Source organism: Capra hircus, chromosome 13 (genome assembly GCF_001704415.2).
Source record: "Capra hircus breed San Clemente chromosome 13, ASM170441v1, whole genome shotgun sequence".
In the NCBI taxonomy this organism is placed as follows: domain Eukaryota; kingdom Metazoa; phylum Chordata; class Mammalia; order Artiodactyla; family Bovidae; genus Capra; species Capra hircus.
The window spans coordinates 30,316,594-30,336,715 of NC_030820.1; the positions used below are offsets into that span (position 1 = coordinate 30,316,594).

Here is a 20,122-nt window from a genome sequence, read left to right on the forward strand (position 1 = left end):
CGGTGTGAATTTCTTTCTTATTTTGTTGCTTGGAATTCCTGGGTAGGAAGGTATTTTTCCATTGTTTCTGAAAAACTTCAGCCATTGTCTCTTCAAATATTGCTTCCTATTTCCTTATTATATGCATTGCAGACTATACATTGATACATGTAGGATCTCAATACCTGTACTTCATTATCCATTTGTGTCTTTGAGCTGTAATTTCTTCGGTCTCATCTTCCTATTTACTACTTCTCTCTCCAGTGGAATCAATCTGCAGCTTAGTCCATCAGTTTGGTTTATAACATTAAGAACTATCGATTTTTTTTCTTCTATAAGTTCCATTTGGTTACTTTTCAATTCTCCTTGGTTAATTTTGATCATTTATTTTTCCTTCATCATATTTTCAGCTTCATCTTTTAAAAATTATCAAAAATACAATCTTAACTCTGTAGTTAATAAACCTAATTTCCACTGTCTTTTTACTCTGACCTTATAGTTTGTTGGTTCTTCTGGCCCTCATTTATTATTTCCTTATAAAATGTTACTGGGATCTTAGATTGCTTGGAAATTATTATGAGTTCTGGGTTGGAGGGTATTTTCCTGTTTTCTTGTTTTCTTTTGTTTGTTTCTTATAGGTAGTTAGGGGTCATTACTAACTTGAGACTACTTTGAACTAAATTTTTAAAAATTATAAACCAATTTTTACTGTGGTAAAATACATACTGCTGAAGAATTGATGCTTCTTGGAAAAGACTCTTGAGAGTCCCTTGGACTGCAAGGAGATCCAACCAGTCCATCCTAAAAGAAATCAGTCCTGAATATTCATTGGGAGGACTGATGCTGAAGCTGAAACTGCACTATTTTGGCCACCTGATGTGAAAAACTGACTCATTAGAAAAGACCCTGATGCTGGTAAATATTGAAGGCAGGAGGAGAAGGGGATGTCAGGGGATGAGATGGCTGGATGACATCACCAACTCAATGGACATGAATTTGAGCAAACTCTGGAAGTTGGCAATGGACAGGGAGGCCTGGCATGCTGCAGTCCATGGGGTTGCAAAGAGTCGGTTGCATGACTGAGCAACTGAACTGAACTGAAAATACATAGAACATAAAATTTACCACCTCAACCATTTTGAAGTGTCAAGTTCGGTTGTTTTTGGTTGACATTCATATTGTCTGGCAACTAATCTCTAGAACTCTCTTCATCTTGCACAGCTGAAACTCTATGGCCATGAAACAACAATATCCCCTCTCCCCTCCCCGCTCCTCACCCCCAGTCCATGGCAAACACCATTCTACTGGCTGTCTCTACGAATGTGACTACTACAGGTATCTCATATATGTACAATTGTACCATATTTGTCTATTTGTAACAGCTTAAATGTTTCAGGGTTTTAGAACCACACAGATGCTATGAATTTGGGCCCCTAAATTCAGTAAGTACAGGTTTGTGGTTATTGATTCTGATGGAAGACTCTTTTCCTGACTACCTCCATTCTACCAGAAGACAAGACTGAAGAAGAAATAAAATCTCTAAAGACTCCTTCTGTGGGCCAGGTTTTTACTGAGTCAATCCACATGGGTGTTTTTTGGGGGAGTGAAATTAGTACTCCCTTTATGTGCTGGTAGAGGCTATATCTCTGATTTATCTCTGTTCAGCCCCAGCACTTTCTCACTTCACCCTTTGAAACCCTCCAGGTATGGATCACAATAAACTGTGGAAAATTCTGAAAGAGATGGGAATACCAGACCACCTGACCTGCCTCTTGAGAAATCTATATGCAGGTCAGGAAGCAACAGTTAGAACTGGACATGGAACAACAGACTGGTTCCAAATAGGAAAAGGGGTACATCAAGGATGTATATTGTCACCCTTCTTATTTAACTTATATGCAGAGTACATCATGAGAAACACTGGGCTAGAAGAAGCACAAGCTGGAATCAAGATTGCCAGGAGAAATATCAATCACCTCAGATATGCAGATGACACCACCCTTATGGCAGAAAGTGAAGAGGAACTAAAAAGCCTCTTGATGAAAGTGAAAGTGGAGAGTGAAAAAGTTGGCGTAAAGCTCAACATCCAGAAAACGAAGATCATGGCATCCGGTCCCAGCACTTCATGGGAAATAGATGGGGAAACAGTGGAAGCAGTGGCAGACTTTATATTTTTGGGCTCCAGAATCACTGCAGATGGTGACTGTAGCCATGAAATTAAAAGATGCTTACTCCTTGGAAGAAAAGTTATGACCAACCTAGACAGCATATTCAAAAGCAGAGACATTACTTTGTCAACAAAGGTCCATCTAGTCAAGGCTATGGTTTTTCCAGTGGTCATGTATGGATGTGAGAGTTGGACTGTGAAGAAAGCTGAGCACCGAAGAATTGATGCTTTTGAACTGTGGTGCTGGAGAAGACACTTGAGAGTCCCTTGGACTGCGAGGAGATCCAACCAGTCCATTCTGAAGGAGATCAGCCCTGGGATTTCTTTGGAGGGTATGATGCTGAAGCTGAAACTCCAGTACTTTGGCCACCTCATGCGAAGAGTTGACTCATTGGAAAAGACTCTGATGCTGGGAGGGATTGGGGGCAGGAGGAGAAGGGGATGACAGAGGATGAGATGGCTGGACGGCATCACGGACTTGATGGACATGAGTCTGAGTGAACTCAGGGAGATGGTGATGGACAGGGAGGCCTGGCATGCTGCAATTCATGGGGTCGCAAAGAATCAGACACGACTGAGCGACTGAACTGAACTGAACAGAAAAACAGCAATCTGACTAAAAATGGGCAGAAGATCTGAATATATATTTCTCCAAAGAAGACATAGAGATGATGAGCAGGCACATGAAAAGATGCTCAATATCATTAATCATCGGGCAAATTAAACCACAGTGAGATATCATCTCACACCTGTCAGAATGGCCATCATCAAAAAGAACACAAATAACAAATGTTGGCAAGGATGTGGAGATAAGGAAACCTTTGTATAGTGTTGGTGGGAGTGTAAGTTGGTACAGCCACATGGAAAACAGCATGGAGGTTTCTCAGAAAACTAAAGATAGAAGGCATACATAACCCAGAAACTTCACTCCTGGATATAAAGCCCCAGAAGCCAAAAACAATGATTCAAAAAGATATGTGCACCCCGAATGCTCTCAGTAGCATCATCTGCAATTGCCAAGATGTGGAAGCAACTTCAGTGCCCATCAACAGATGACTGGATAAAGAAGTGATATACAGTACTCCATTATATATAATGGAATACTACTCAGCCATAAAAAGGAATGAAATTTTGCCATTTGCAACTACATGGATAGATAGGGTGCTACTAGAGAACGACAGACACTATATGGTATCACTTATGTGTGGAATCTAAAAAATACAACAAACCAATGAATATAACAAAAAAGAAATAAGCTCACAGATAAAGGAAACAACCTAGTGGTTACCAGTGGGGAGAGGGGAGGGGGAGGGACAAGGTAGCAGAAGGGGATTAAGAGGTATAAACTACTATGTATAAAATAAATAAGCCACAATGATATTCTATACAACACAGGGAATATAGTCAATATTTTATAGCTAATAAATGGAATACAAGCCTTGAAAGTTGTGAATCACTATGTTGTACACTAGAAAGTTACATAATGTTATACATCAATTACACTGCAATAAAAAAACGTGGGAAAACGGCAGCTCTGTGTCACGCCTACACCTCATTTCTCTGCTCTCTCTTTTCTTTCTGCACCCCCCCACCCCCCAAGCAAGTCCTTTGCTTTCCTACCAGCTTAGACAGGCATTTTAAAATATGATCTTTTGTCCCCTTTCATTTTATTCATTATTTTACATGTACTCTGCTTGGAAGTTTTCCTGTGAATGTTCAGCCTGCGTTACTGCTTAAACTGGCTCCAGCTAATTCTTAAAGAATCTTTAAGATTCTTAAAGAATCTATCTGTTTATAGCTAGACATGTAAGCAAGTTAGAAAATGATGCTTGCTCAGTTGCTTAGTCATGCCTGACTCTGCAATGCCGTGGACTATAGCCCACCAAGTTCTTCTGTCCATGGGATTGCCCAGGTAAGAAGAGTGGGTTGCCATTTCCTTCTCCAAGCCAGAAATTCAACTTATGGATTGGCATATGGATTCTTTACCACTGAGCCATCAGGGAAGCCCTAGAAAATGATGCTCGGCCTTAATAGAACATAACCTTTCACTGGAAATTGTGAGATAAACCTTAACTTTTAAAACAGTAGGACTTCTCTGTTCAGAAAATCAAACTATACCCCTGACCAGGGAACTAAGATCCTACATGCCATGCAGCCAAAAGGTTTAAAAAATAATTAAATAAAATAAAATTGAGTCTTTAAAAATATTTTAATAAATAAAAGATATATAATATATATGCATACATATATATGTCTGTATATATATATGTTAATTTTTGGCTCACAAAATCAACATGTATAGGTGCACAAATATGTGTACACACACTTGTATATGTATTTTCTTTTGAACAATAAAGCTACACTATCTCAGTTTCATTGACTGCCATTTCATTGCCTCTTCTAAAAATGGCCTGAGATGGAAAGTAGAGCTTGACCTGACATCAGCCAAACTCAGAGCATCCTAGAAAATCCTGAGACCAGTCCTAGAACAGTCACCCATTCTGTACCCATACAGGGATGATTCAGGGTTCCAGTGTCTAAAAAAACAGTACTGTACCTATAAGTATGAGTATTTCAGAGCACAGGCAAATTAGGGGAAATGGCCTCACAAAAAGGAGTGCACTGGGAAAAACAAACCAAATAAAGAAACAGAAGAAAAAATTCAGGGGGGCAGAGGCGGGCAACTTTAGCTTTTTGATGTGAGTGTTCACAGCAAGACAGTTGCCAGGCTAACGTTTGACTAGGTCATCTTTTCACAGACTCTCCAAAGTCCACTGGGCTGCACACACAGTCTGATCTGTGTTGAAAGGGCAAGGACTTCAGCTTCTATAATGGGGACACATCACAAAGAACATGTATTTCGTGTAACAAAATGCACAGACAACACACACCAAAAGAAGAGAATCCTGAAAACAAGGCTTCCAGGAAAACAACAACAGAAATTTGGGGGCATAAAGGAAAAGGTTCTGAACCTGCAGGCGGTTGTGGTTGCTGGTAGCAAGTTAAGATGCTAGCTCTGTCCTGTGACCCTGTTTTAGGACACTGGGCTTTCTAGCTCTTTACAGGCTTTCAATCCCTGTAAAACTGTTCATTCCTCTCTTTAAAGGTAGGATTTCTATCATTTGAGAATACAAAATACAATTACTTCAGAGTCAGAGTACTTAATGATAGGGATATATAAGTAAATAAATGATATATGATAAAAAATAAAATACTTCAGGGTGTCCTGGACACCTTTAATTTATTAAAGCAATAAATATTTTTGAAGATATGTAACTCTTCACTCACATTCAGACATAAGGCATTTTATCTTAAAATACATGCACATACACATAAAATAACAGAACTGGGATAGGCCTAGCCAAAAGAAGCAGTTGGGACCCTGAGAGGGAAGGGTTAATGAATGGCCATCACCTTAGGACACTCTAAACCACATTGTTGTCACATGACCATTTGTGACCTGCTTCAGGTCATTTGCCTGGAGACAACAGCCTGACAAGATAAATCTGCTTCTGTGTCTAGTCCCCTCCCCTAACCATCTGTTCTCTTTAGGAAATGCAGGCCGGTGGAAGTGCCCAGGAATGCAGCGGGTATAACCCTAGGGAACATCACAGGGGGGTGCCCTTGACAGTTACAGCCACCCAAAGTCAACATTTGTCAGAAAATAACACCAGCATTTCCATGTTGCTGTCTGGGTTTTTAATCCACAAAGGCTTTGTGCCTTTTAATCACTTACTAAAACTTGTCTATCTGTTAAAACTCCAGCCACATTTTCAGGTGGCATGTCATCATAGCCCTGCCTCTGGGCCTGGTCTGATATAGGATATATGTGATGGAAGAAGACAACCCAGGGAGAGTCTTGTTGCCACCTGCCTCCAAGGAAGTTTTATCTGCCATGGACTATAGAGTAGCTGTAGGTATTTTTATGTCAACAAAATTCTTTCATTACCAAGGAAGGTGGGGTAGAAAGACATGGTTGGAAGGTATTTGGGCACTAGCTATTTGCTGATCAAACTCCAAGCCCCTGGGAGGGCAACAGACAGGTGCTGTGCCTCAGTCTTTTTCTACTTAATTATGTATTTAACAAAACAGAGGGCTTTGATGGAAACCCAGGGCCTAGAGTTTGATTAGGGGCACAATGATAATTAAGTGCAGGAACACGGCACATCTCTCTGAAAATCTCTCCCCATGGAAGGCAGAGGAATATTACCTGAGGGTTTCTGAAAGAGAAGGCAGAGCACAGGGGATGGACTATCAACACATTATTCTCTTTAGCCCTAATTATTCATACCAAATTTGCTCACGTCTTTCAAGGATGCAATTTTGATACATTTTTTCATGCTCTTAATTAGATGAAGTAATGGAGTGAAGAATGATTTCATTTATTCTTTCATTCACCACCAAATATCTGTTAAGTGTCTAAGTACCATATATCAGACACTAGGATGTAGCAAGGAGCAAGACCCACTTTCTGGCTTCAACATGAGTATTCCATTATAATTATGGTGGCTTAACCTTAAGGGTGTTTTTGTAAAGCCACCCCAAAATAATCATGTGGGATCCTTGGAACTGCATCCTTTTAATTCCTATGAATGCTAGTGACTTAATGTGAAATCATTCAAAAACAATTGCAGGCAGAAATTTAGCAAACTTAAACTTGACCAAAATATTTTAATATATGTAAATAGAATGGAAATACTTAAAAAAACAATTGGAATGTTTTGCATGTGAAATGATTTATAACATTTAGAATTCCCTGCATACAGTGCTATATTTCATAATAGTTTATTGTTAGGACTATGCTTACGCATGCATTATGTATGAAATGTATGTGGGGACAGAAATGAGTGTGCATTGTAGAGTATATACTTTATACACATTATATATAGTAAGGACAACTTATTTAGTCAAATAGGCTCAGATCTAACTACTGAGTGAGAAATGCACGCACTTTCCTGGTACTCCAGTGGTTAAGAATCCACCCTGCAATGCAGGGGACATAGATTCAATCCCTCATCAGGGAACCGAGATCCCACATGCTTCAGGACAACTAAGCCCGTGTGCCACAACTAGAGAATCGGAGCACCACAATGAAAGATCACAAAGATGCAACAAAGATCCCATGTGCCAAAACTAAGACCCGATGCAGTCAATTAAATAAATATTTTTTAAAAACCAAAATCAAACAAGCAACAAAAGAAATTAATCAGGAACAAAGTAAGGGCCTGGTAAGCACATGATAATTTTTAAAAGCAAATATTTACTAATGACACTGCTTCTTTCCCATTTCCTAATGTCCACTGACATTTCTTCTGGTACCACTATTGCAGGCAACAGGAAAATATAAGAAAAACTAGATGCTTTTAAACATGTCATCATAGCTACTGTATAAACTTAGTTATTCTGCAGTTAAATTTTACATAAGAATCTACATTGCAACCCACAGAATGGGAGAAAATATTTGCAAATGAATCAAACAACAAAGGATTAATTTCCAAAATATACAAACAGCTAATGCAGATCAATTTAAAAAAAAGAAACAATCAAAAATGGACAGAAGATCTAAATAGACACTTCTCCAAAAAGACTCATGGATGGCTAAGAGGCACATGCAAAGATGTTCAGCATCACTACTTATTAGAGAAACTCAAATCAAAACTACAATGAGGTATCACCTCACACCAATCAGAAAGGCTATCATCAAGTGGGGTAGGACAAACTAAGAAAGTAGAGGGTAGGACAAATTGAGAAAGTAGCATTACATATATACACTGTGCTGTGCTTAGTCACTTAGTCATGTCGGACTCTTTTCAACCCATGGACTGCAGCCCACCAGGCTCCTCGTCCATAGGAATTCTCCAGGCAAGAATACTGGAGTGGGTTGCCATGCCCTCCTCCAGGGGATCTTCCCAACCCAGGGATTGAACCCCGTCTCCCGCATTGCAGGCAGATTCTTTACCAGCTGAGCTCCCTGGGAAGCCCTGTATATACACTATGGTGTGTAAAATAGATAGTAGGAAGCTGCTATACAACGCAGAGAGCTCAGCATGGTGCTCTGTGATAACCTAGATGGGCGGGGTGGTGGTGGGGGCAAGGCTCAAGAGGGAGTGTATGTATATGTGTATATATATATATGGCTGATTTGCATTGTTGTACAGCAGAAACCAACACAATATTGTAAAGCAATTATCCTCCAATTAAAAAGAAAAGGAAAAAAATCTCTTCAAACAACAAATGCTAGAAAGGGTGTGGAGAAAAGGGAAACCTCCTACACTGCTGATTGGAATATAAATGGATACAACCATTATGGAGAAAAATATGGAGGTTCCTTAAAAGCTAAAAATAAAGCTACCATATGATCCAGAAATTCCAATCCTGGGCATATATATGAAAAAAATCATAATTCAAAAAGATACATGTATCCCAGTGTTCATTACAGCACTATTTACAATAGCTAGGATGTGAAAGAACCTAGATACCCACTGACAGAGGAGTGGATAAAGAAGATATGGTACATATTTACAATGGAATATTACTAAGCCATAAAAATGAACAAAATAATGCCATTTGCAGCAACATGGATGGACATAGAGACCATCTGTCTCAGAGAAAGACAAATATCATATGATATCACTTATATGTGGAATCTTAAAAAAATGTTAAAAATGAACTTATTACAAAAATAGAAGTGGAGTCACAGACATATAAAGCAAATTTATGGTTATCAGGGGTGAAAGGAGGGAAGGGATAAATTGGGAGATTGGGATTGACATATACACACTCAGTTCAGCCAGTTCAGTTCAGTCACTCAGTCGTGTCCGACTCTTTGCGACCCCATGAATCGCAGCACGCCAGGCCTCCCTGTCCATCACCAACTCCTGGAGTTCACTCAGATACACACTACTATATAGCTATATATAAAATAGATAACTAAAAAGAACCTAGTGTACGCTACTCAATACTGTATAATGACCTATATGGGAAAAGAATCTAAAAAAGAGTGGATATTTTATATGTATGACTGATTCACTTTGCTGTACAGTAGAAACTAACACAATATTGTCAAATCAACTATACCCCAATAAAATTTCTTAAGAGATCTACATCGGTTTGTAGAGAGTACTCAGTGAGACAGAAACACACACAAAACGTGAGCACATTTCAGTGTGATGTTGTGTAGTGACGCTGGCCACAGCTTACCCCTTCACGAATGCAGCGCATATTCCATGCATCTGGGACAATGGAGAACGAGAGGGTGCTGGGAACACAGTGTCTGATCCTACCTCTGTCAACAGCACCTACTTTCTGAGTGACCTTGAGCAAGTCACTGAAGCCTCCAAGTCTTTTACGCATCTATCAAAACGGGTTAATAAAAATTATTTTTTAACCCTTAAAGTGTTAGACAAATTTCCCCAAGTATTGCTTGTCATAGTTTTCCTTTTACTATTTAAGAGAAGCAAAATAAAAGTAAAGTAAAAAGACCTATTTAAAAACAAATAGAAAATCCAGACAAATATTGGACAAACTGAAATGGAGCAAAACTACTTAGTATACCTAAAAGTGCTGAATAAAATGCAATTAATTAACTTATGCTAGTAACTGGTATGTGTTAATTATACCAAATTGCACTCTTTAACACAGACACTTGGGCGAATCAGCCCAATGTCAACAGCAAATGAAGACACTGGTCCTGTCTTCTCTCCAACACATTATAGCCACCAAAACCTCCCACAAGTAATTTTTTCTTCTAAAGCCATTTTTCATGACTCTGACACCATTCCCAAGAACTGTGACATTTTAACAAATAGGATTGCCATGTCTATGAGATTTATCTTCACTCTCTTCAATACCATCATTCCATGAACTATGTATCGCTTTACAGAAAAATGCAACCTCTTTTGTGCTCTGTGGCAGCTGCAAAGTTCATATGGTAAAAAGCTCTTCCTAGGGTGGATAAACTGTGAAATGCATTTTAAAATGAAGTTTTAATTACATTTCGCAATTCAGAGCCAACTTCTGGTTTTAGTGTAATTTAAACAAGGGTTTTTCTCTCTTGCAGCCATCTGTTCCTTTTCCTTAAGCTTAGACTTATGTCATAATATTGAGAATGTGACGTCATTCTCTCCTATGACGTCATTAAACATCTCTGTAGGATACTGTGCCCAAGCAGACAATTGAATCATGTTTGTTCAAATATATAGATAATAGGGAATATGCAAAATAAACACATGGCAATCTAAATTATTTCTCTATTGCTCTTTATTCCCAGTTACTCTCTACAGTTGAGAAGCATAAAAGTAATCCTTTATCACAAAAAGAATCCTCTAAAGAAAGACAAAAGAATCTTTAAACTACTTACATGTATGTGAATAAACTAGTATATTAATGTCAATGTACTATGTGAATTGATGGTTTTGAGTTTGTATGAAACCAAAGTTCCTGGTAAATATTGAAGTAATAAATTATAGTTTCTGGCTATAGACAATGTTTAGGCATTGTTGAGGGAATAGTCTTACATTTAAAACTTACATCATTCTATTCAGTTTCTGTTTTTGACATTAAAAATAAATTAATTGAAATTCATCAATTAAGAATTTTTCAGATTTTGTAATTAAGCTGTAACTGCCACTAGTAATATAGGAATACATCTGACTAATGTTTTGAATTATAGTAACATCAAATTTACTAGATTATAGCAATTTATATATTAATTTCTTTTAGACATTATATTATAAATATTTTAAAAATTATTTTAGTTATTAAATCAATAGTTCTAGGTGAGTTTAATAATTCTTTTAAGTAGCTGTTGAAGAACTCTCATTAAATTGTAAAGAATCCCACACGGTACGATCTGCACAAATATTCATTGGTTTTAAATTAAGAAATTCAGTGACGAGGGAGACAGAATTTTCAGGGGTGTTTCTTTCATGGTAAACAATTTTTATAACAACCAGTCATTGAAATTCAACATTGTTTTAAATAAATCAGTTGTCTATAAGTATCCCCTTATTATTGTATTTTTAAATTAAAGAAAATTTTAATTACTTGGTCAAGTTCATAAGTTTTAGCACTGAATACATTCTGTGTTTCTGGATGTGTCAGGCTCTGAACTCAAGTCTCAAAATTGACCAACACATGATGCTTACCCTCCAGGCCCAGGAAGTCACAGGCTGGATGACTGACGAATTCCAAAAACGTCACTGCACAATATAATGGGAAGTGCACTAGCCTATAAGCTAGAATTCCTGGATTCCTGATCAGTTAAGAAACCCAAGCTTTGGTTTCTTCATTTCTGCATTCGTGTTGGTACCAAGCATCTGTATTTCACCAGTTCATTATGAGTTTCAGAACCTGCCCTTTCCATGCTCTTGGTAGTATTTAATGATGCCAACATCTAATGAACTGCCCACAGGAGGCACTGGTTTCTCCTTCTCCACTTCTGTCACGATGGGGACCAAGTCCCATCACTTGACTTTTCCTTCTTGCCCTGTTCTGGTCTATGACAGCATGATTCACCCAGATGCTAACCTCAATTCTCCTTCCCTTTGCACCCACACAAAATAATAACTGTCTACCCCACAAAGATCTCCTATCCATACAGCCCCTCCTATCCATTCTTCTGTTGTTAACTTAATTCAGATCCTCATTTGTCTCCTAAACCACTGTAATTATCTCTAAACAGGAAATCTCTCTTAGTTTTGCTCCCTAATCTAGCCTCCATGTTGCTACTATTTGGCTCTTTCCAAACACAAATCTGCTTTATATATCTCCATCCTGATTTACAGCTCTTCAGAGGCTGCATGTCACCTGCGGCACAAAATCCAAACATCCGGGTCATTTGGTCCCTACCAATCTTTCCAACTCATCTCCCATCCTTTCTAGATGCACAGGCAGAAGCTGGGCTAAAGCCACACTGACCACGATTCTGACTAACCTATGCTGAGTGTTCCTACATTCTTCTCACATGACCTCATCCCTCTGATGTAAATACAATATTCTCTGATCTACTAGGCAGAGCCTTTCTTCAATATACATCTCATCAGAGATGTTTTTCTCTATCAAGCCTTTCTTGAATGAGCCAAGCAGTGTTTGGTATCTCCTCTGTGTCATCCCAGATCCTAGGAGTATTTTCTTATACTCGGTAAGGTCTGAAAAGCAATGATCTGTTTCCATGTCTATTTTTCCTATTGGACAGGGATCTTCTTGAAGGAAGGGATTCCATATTATTTGTCTTTGTTTTCCCAGCTCGTACATCATAGTAAATAAATGATCAACAATTTCTTATTAGATGGATGAATGGATGGATAGATGGATGCATCTCCCCTCATGCACGTTAGCACTGATAAATTCAGCCTTATCTTCCAGAAACAACAAACTCTTTTACCTCTCAATAGGTATTCTTCTGGATTTTCCATCCTTCATCTGACAACTTGAACCCCACCAACCTACATCTGAATAGTTTTCTTCAAGACTCAACTCAAATGAGTTGCTTCTTTCATTTTCCTTTCACAATATTTTGTATGTACTGTACTATAAAAAGCTTTCAATTACAATAACGGTAATTATTAATTTAAATCTGTGTTTCCTTCCATGACTTTCAGTTCTTTGAGACTGCTGCTTAAATTTCTTATTCATAGGAGTATTCCCAACACAAAAGCTAGCACAGGGTAGATAGCAGTACAAGACAGTAAATGTTTGCTGAATTAATTCATGAAGGTGTACTTGAATGAATGAGATGAAATCATATATTTGCAAGTTCTTTGAAACCGGAAAAGCCCAAGACAAATGTTAGGTAATGTTATCATCTGGATCACACCCACGTATCATATCCTTTTCTCTGCTTCTTAGTCCTTTCTTCCCAGAGAGCTCACAGGCCCGTGTCTAAATTATCACTTCACACAGATTTCCTTGCTCCAACTCAGAGTGCATTTTGACATTAAACTAAACCCCTCAGCTCTTGGATAAAGATCTAGAATATAAAGAGGTTTGAAAACCAGAATCAATCGTCTTGCGTTTCAGTACCGGCCTTAAAAACGTACATACGTGATAACCATATTCTGAAAATAAAGACAGCCAGATGGTGTCAGAGAACTGTTTTCTTAGCTAATAGCGATATATTTGTCATCAATGTATGCCTGTTCCTTATAAAGGGAGAATCTGTTCACTGGTTGAGGAGCAAACAGAAGAAATGATATAATATAAATAACAAGAATAAATACTTGATACGAATATCTCATCTTCCTCTTGGGAAATTCCAGGATATTTTACAGATAACATTTGTGATCAACATTATTGACCCTGAAGAAGGGACTTTCTCCAGTGTGAAACGCAGCAGCTCTTCTGCGTCTCACAATCACCACACTATTTAGGGCAAGAGGTGAAAGATATTTACCTCGAAGGCTGGGGAAGACTGGAATAAGAAAGAATGTGATTATTCAGGGAGATAGACTATATGGCAACCCACTCCAGTATTCTTGCCTGGAAAATCCCATGGACAGAGGAGCCTGGCGGGCCATAGTTCATGGGGTCACAAAGAGTCGGACACGACTGAGTGACTAACGCACATAGAATATGGAATGAGGAAAACTGGCTGAAGTTGACACCTTCGCTCTTGTAAGAAGTGCTATGAGATCACTGGTGACCAGGAGGGGCAGGACCTCTGTTTAAGCCTCATCTGAAAGACGTCAAGCAGAGTATATTTTTCCCTGGTACCATTTTGACATTTGGGGTCAATCCTTTCTCCAAGCGGAAAAAAAAAAGTCACATGCATAAATGCAGCTTCAGTAGCATCCTGACAGTCCCTGGAAGTCATCCAGCTGATTGTCAGTTGAGTGTAGTTAAGTCACCTTGTTAGAGATTCTGTATGCTGGGTGAGATGCTTTTATGATGGGGTGTATTTCTCCATAGGGAAGTGCTGTGGTAGGGAATGTGGTGGTGGAAGTGGGTGGGTGCTCTCATCACAAAAGGAGCAGTGTGGTGTAGGACCGGGACATCTGAAGATGAATACAAATTGTTCTTATTCACCAGCTGCTCATTTCAGAAGTTAAGGACTCCCAGACCTTTCTGAGACTTAGTTTCTTCATCTAGAAAATGAGGACAATCACTGAGGGTGGGGCCCTCATGATGGGATTAATGCTCTTCTAAGAAGAGACACCAGAAAACTTGTGAGAATGTGGCTGCCTGCAAACCAGAAAGATAGCTCTCACCAGACCTGACCATGCTGATACCCTGATCTCAGATTTCTAGCCTCCAAACTATAAAAAACAATATATGTCTATTGTGTAAGCCAAAAAAGAATAAAAATAAAATGGGATGCTCATACTTTTCTCATGTAGTTTTTGTAAGAATTAAATGATATGGGGCCAAATGCCTGAGGATTAATTGTTTTATTTTCTTGCTTCACCTGCTTCTCCATCCTACCGCCTCATTAATATCTAATCCCAAACTCTTTTTTTCTTTTATATTTTTTTTGCAGAGCTCTCTTCTGAAAAGTATGTATGACCACTGACACTATTTTTTCCCATAGATTTTATACTGTGTTCCCTTCTTTAATAGGGAGAAATTAAGTGAACTCGTTTCTTAGTTGCCTTCACACTAATGTTCAGTTATCTAGGCTGGGTCACATCACCAGATGTCACTAATCATAATATTGGGTTGGCCAAAAACTTCGTTTGTGATTTTTTTCCATAACATTTTATGGAACGAACTTTTTGGCCAACTCAATATATGCGTGTATACGTGTGTGCAAGGCTTCTCTGGTGGCTCAGTGGCAAAGAAGATTCAGGTTAGATCCCTGGGTTGGGAAGATCCCCTGGATCTGGCAACCCACTGGAAATGACAAGCCACTCCAGTATTCTTGCCTGGGAAATCCCATGGACAGAAGAGTCTGGTGGGCTACAGTCCAGGGTTTGCAAAAGAGTCGGACGCAACTTAGTGACTAGACTAAACTAGAGACATATGTGTGTGTGTGTGTGTGTATATATATACATATCCTGGCTTTTTAATGACAGTAAATTTGTCTGTCTCCTTTTTTAACTTCATTTACCCAATGTCTAAAACATGAGCCTAATTGCTTCTTTTCTGAAGTCTTCTCTCCCCTCTACATTACTGTGAAATTTTTAATGGTGTTTTACAGAAGGACCATTTCCCTTAAGTCGCACTCCTTTCTAATTCCCAGGGATTACATTTGACACTTACATGTGTAGATGAATCTTACTGAACGTATTCATCTTCCTCTAGAAACTTACCATGCCATTTTTCAGATGACATTTACAATCCAGGCAGGATTTATATGTAACTGATGTCTGGAGGTCTGGATGCCTGCATTCCCCATCCCTCCCTGAGATAAAGCTTTTGGAAGACCACATACAGGAGGATCACGCAGGGTCTCATGGGCCACTGTAAGGCCTTGGCTCTTTCTCAAGGAAAATGAGGAGCTGTTGGTGGGTTGTGAGCAGAAGAGAGACCTGATTTGACTTAGTTGTGAAGACAGACTTTGGTGGTTGTAATTGAATAGACAGTAACAGAGCGAAGGAAGAGAAACAAGGAGAGTGTTTGAGGATCTATTGCAAGGATCCTGCAAAAGATGATGGAGTTTTGGATCAAGAGGGCAGCAGGGAAGGTCGTGACGTATCTGGATTCTGGTCATATTTCAAAAGTCAAGCCATAAGTCTATTTGATGGGCTAGATGTAGAAGGTTTTACAGGAAGAAAGAGGACAAAATCCCAAGGTTGTTGGTCTGAGCAGTGGATGGATGCAGTTGCTATCAACTTAGACAGGGCAGTGTGCTGCAGCAACTGGTTTGGGGTGGGACATGAGGGATTTAGTTCAAGGCATGTTAAACTTGAGTTGTCTATTAGACATCCCAGTAGAGATGGCAAGCAGGCAATTAGACATGCAAATCTGAACTTTGGGAGAAAGGACCTCACCATGGAAGACCCTTAATATGTGACCTTTAATATTTGTGAGAGGCTTAGACAAACCTCAGGTTCTAAGCAATAGTCATGATTAATAGAGCTTCTTCTCCTTCTCTGACCATATCACTGGAAATATCCAGAATGACATAATGGTCAAATCCTGTCTATTATATGCAGTGATTGAAGACCTCCACAAAATAATCCTTTCTTATTTGGGGAGTAAATTTCTCATTTTTCAAGTGCAGTTTGAAGGTACAGTGGGGAGGGAATTACATTTTAAAATAAAAATTAAAAAACATGATGCACATACAAAGTCAATGCAATTCTGGAAAATGTCCTTTGAGGATAAACTATTTAGCCATCAGAGATGTCACATAGTATGATGATTAAGGAAGTAGATTCTAGCCTCAAAATGAATTTACATTCCAGCACATCACCTTGCATATCTAATCTCTATGCCCCAGTTTCTTCATCTATAAACCTGAGACCAGATGGGATAATAGAGAATATTAAGTGAGATAATAAATAAAAAGCACATAGCACAATGCCAGAAGCATAGTAAGTTCTTATACTTGTTGGCTATGATGATAATAAGCAAATTTATTTTTCAGTTGGAACTAAGACTGAAAGATTTTCTTATAGCTTTTCATTTACCATGGATATAGACTCACTATATCACTTAAATTCTTAGAAAACTGAGTCTCAAGGAATTTAGGCCTAAAGAAGCAAAAAGACATTGCAATCAGAAATAAGAGTCTGATCCAACCTGTTATGGGCAACTCCGTTGCCTTTCTTGACTCCCCACCCTGACCCACCCTGGTATTTTGCCCATATTGGTAATCAACAAACGGCAGTTAACAAACCAAATGAACTTCCTCAAAAGAAAAAAAATACTAAACTTATCTCTTCCCCCTTATGTTAATTGTGTATATTTCATTTTTAAGCATGATTCTTTGGGGAAAACAGAATATGTTTACTATAGAAAAACACATATTCTTTTAGCCGAGTAATTTTGGAAGCAAAAATGGTCTCCATGGTAAGAAGAAAGAAAAGGAGTAGTATTAATAGAAGGTGGCACCGAGCTAATGTGCATTTTATAGTATAAAGGAAAGAGTTTTTTTAGCCTCCCTGCCTAAAACAACATCATGAACTAGAAGTTATGCTAAATTGGTGAAGAGAATAAAAAGGAACCAGCTACAGTATGATTGCTCAGAATCAGAGTCAAGAGCCAGCTACCAGGAAGCAGCCCGGGACAGCAGAATCCCCTCACTCATGGACACAGAGGCTTAACTGGTCCTCCCAGGGTTTGGAAGAGAGGTTCTGAAAATACTTCTGACCTCTTAGAAGCAGACTTATAGACATATAATAGTGCTTTAATCCTGGCATCCTGATATTGCCAAAGTAATAGAATATCAGAGTGGAAAAAAGTCTAATAAGACAATGATTGTCTGATGTTCCACTTCTTCTCCAGGCCAGCTTTGGATCCTGAACAATCTCTTCTTTTCTCTTAACTCCCTTCACGCACTGTTTAATGAGGCTTTTTTCCCTTCTTATTTTTTTCCATATGGTCTCCTGGTAGGATCCTTCCTTTCTTCATAAGGCCCACTTTACTTTGCATGCCAGGATGTCTGATACTAGGTGAGTGATCACACCATCGTGATTATCTGGGTCATAAAGATCTTTTTTGTATAGTTCTTCTGTGAATTCTTGCCACCTCTTCTTAATATCTTCTGCTTCTGTTAGGTCCATACCATTCCTGTCGTTTATTGAGCACATCTTTGCCTGAAATGTTCCTTTGGTATCTCTAATTTTCTTGAAGAGATCTCTAGTTTTTCCCATTCTATTGTTTTCCTCTATTTCTTTGCATTGATCACTGAGGAAGGCATTCTTTTCTCTCCTTGCTATTCTTTGGAATTCTGCATTCAGATGGGTTTATCTTTCCTTTTCTCCTTTGCCTTTAGCTTCTCTTCTTTTCTCAGCCTCCTCAGACAACCACTTTACCTTTTAGCATTTCTTTTTCTTGGGGATAGTCTTGATCACTACCTCCTATGCAATGTCATGAAGTTTTCTGTCCATAGTTCTTCAGGAACTCTATCAGATCTAATCTCTTGAATCTGTTTGTCACTTCCACTGTATAATCATAAGAGATTTTTTTAGGTCATACCTGAATGGTCTAGTGGTTTTCCCTGCTTTCTTCTATTTAAGTCTGAATTTGTCAATAAAGAGTTCATGATCTGAGCCACAATCAGCTCCTGGTCTTGTTTTTGCTGACTGTATAGAGCTTCTCCATCTTTGGCCACAAATAATATAATCAATCTGATTTCAGTATTGACCATCTGGTGACATTCATGTGTAGAGTCTTCATGTGTGTTGTTGGAAGAGGGTGTTTGCTATGACCAGTGCATTCTCTTGGCAAAACCCTATTAGCCTTTGCTCTGCTTAATTTTGTACTCCAAGGCCAAATTTGCCTGTTACTCCAGGTATCTCTTGACTTTCTACTGTTGCATTCCAGGGGTTAACTTTATGTATCCTTTTTATCTGTTAGAGTTTAAATTTCTTGAGATAATCTACTCTTGTTCCAGACTTAACTTTTCTGTCTGAAGCCTGCACTTATCCTATATTTTTCTCCTTTTCTGTTCATTTACATAGTCTTACAAGAGTGATATTTTTGCTATGATCTCTACTGAAGTGAGAAGATACCCATAAAATTAGCATAAAATAATAAATTCTATTTAAAAAATAAACACACCAGAACATAAATATCTATAGGAGCATTGCCCCTTAAAAAAAATTGCACTGATATTCACATAGCCTTTGGGATTAATTTTAGAACCACTTTATGATCGTCACAAGAAAATCACCCTGTTGCCTTACCTTGGCTTCATGTTTTATCCAGATCAGTATTACTAACCTAATTCTCCAGTCCTGGCCAAATTTCCTTTTTGATAGTTTTCATAGTTCATATCAGTCCCACTAAGGATTTTCAAAAGAATATAGAGCCTACCCTGAAGATAATTCTGGAAAAGAATTACAACATTGTTTTTGAGATGGCAGTATAATTAAAATGTCTATAGTTTTGAAGTCCTTGAGATGAGAAAACTCCCTTTTGGATGAGAATGTTCCCTAATTTCTGGGCTTTCCTGGTGGCTCAGACAGTGGGGAAAAGAAAAAAAGAAAACTACCTGCAATGCAGGAGACCCAGATTCAATCCCTGGGCTGGGAAGATGCCCTGGAGAAGGGAATGGCAACCCACTCCAATATTCTTGCCTGGAGAATTTCATCGACAGAGGAGCCTGGTGGTCACATTCCATCAGGTCGCAAAAGGTTGGACACAACTGAGCAACGAGCACTTTTACTTCACTTTTTAAATTTCTAGTAACAATTGAACTTAATATTTTATAGTTAGATCCTAAAAGCCAACTCCAAAATTCTTTTACTTGATTTCAACTATATTCCAGTACATAGTGTGCTTAACACTTTTAATGTGTATGTGTGGAAAACATGGTGTTGATAGTAACAATATGTCTGTCTTCTTGTCTCTAGGACTATCCTGGATAAGAAGGAACTACTGGAGTTTGCTCAGCTTGGCTGTTACTTGGAATATGATCTCTTTGGTACTGAACTTTTTCATTATCAGTTCAACCCAGATATTGACATGCCCAATGATAATAAAAGAATTAAAAGGTAAATATGATGAAATCTCTCATAGCATTTCCTTTTACCATTTCTTCCGGACTTTCATATCTGGGTAGGAATTAGTAAAGATTCAGGAAACAATAAGCAGGCGGAACCAGAGACTTGCAAGGGAAAATATATCAATGCTGTTTCAGGAAGCAAATCTCTATATATTATTTCAAGGAGAAAATGAGTCAAGCTAAGTAGGTAAAAGCTTAGCAGAGCCTTAGAAGTTCAGTGCAGATGGGCAGCTGATAAGAAACACAGATAATACTCAATCTCTGCTCTGACAGTAAAAGAACAAAAGACATTTCCCTGTTTTTATTCCTAATGAAGTAAGCTGTTTCTCAGGTTGATCACACCAAAGTCCTAACCTCCTGCAATG

General features: G+C 38.5%; 1 protein-coding gene across 3 annotated transcripts in view; it reads left to right on the plus strand.

Annotated features, from left to right (window-relative positions):
* The window catches only part of PTER (phosphotriesterase related), a 77,962-nt gene that overhangs the window by 49,556 nt on the left and 8,284 nt on the right, over window positions 1-20,122 (plus strand). For all 3 annotated transcript variants that reach the window (XM_005687976.3, XM_018057151.1, XM_005687975.3), the window contains exon 4: window positions 19,606-19,746. In XM_005687976.3, the coding sequence (XP_005688033.1) occupies window positions 19,606-19,746 (141 nt within the window). The remainder of the gene's footprint in view (window positions 1-19,605; window positions 19,747-20,122) is intronic.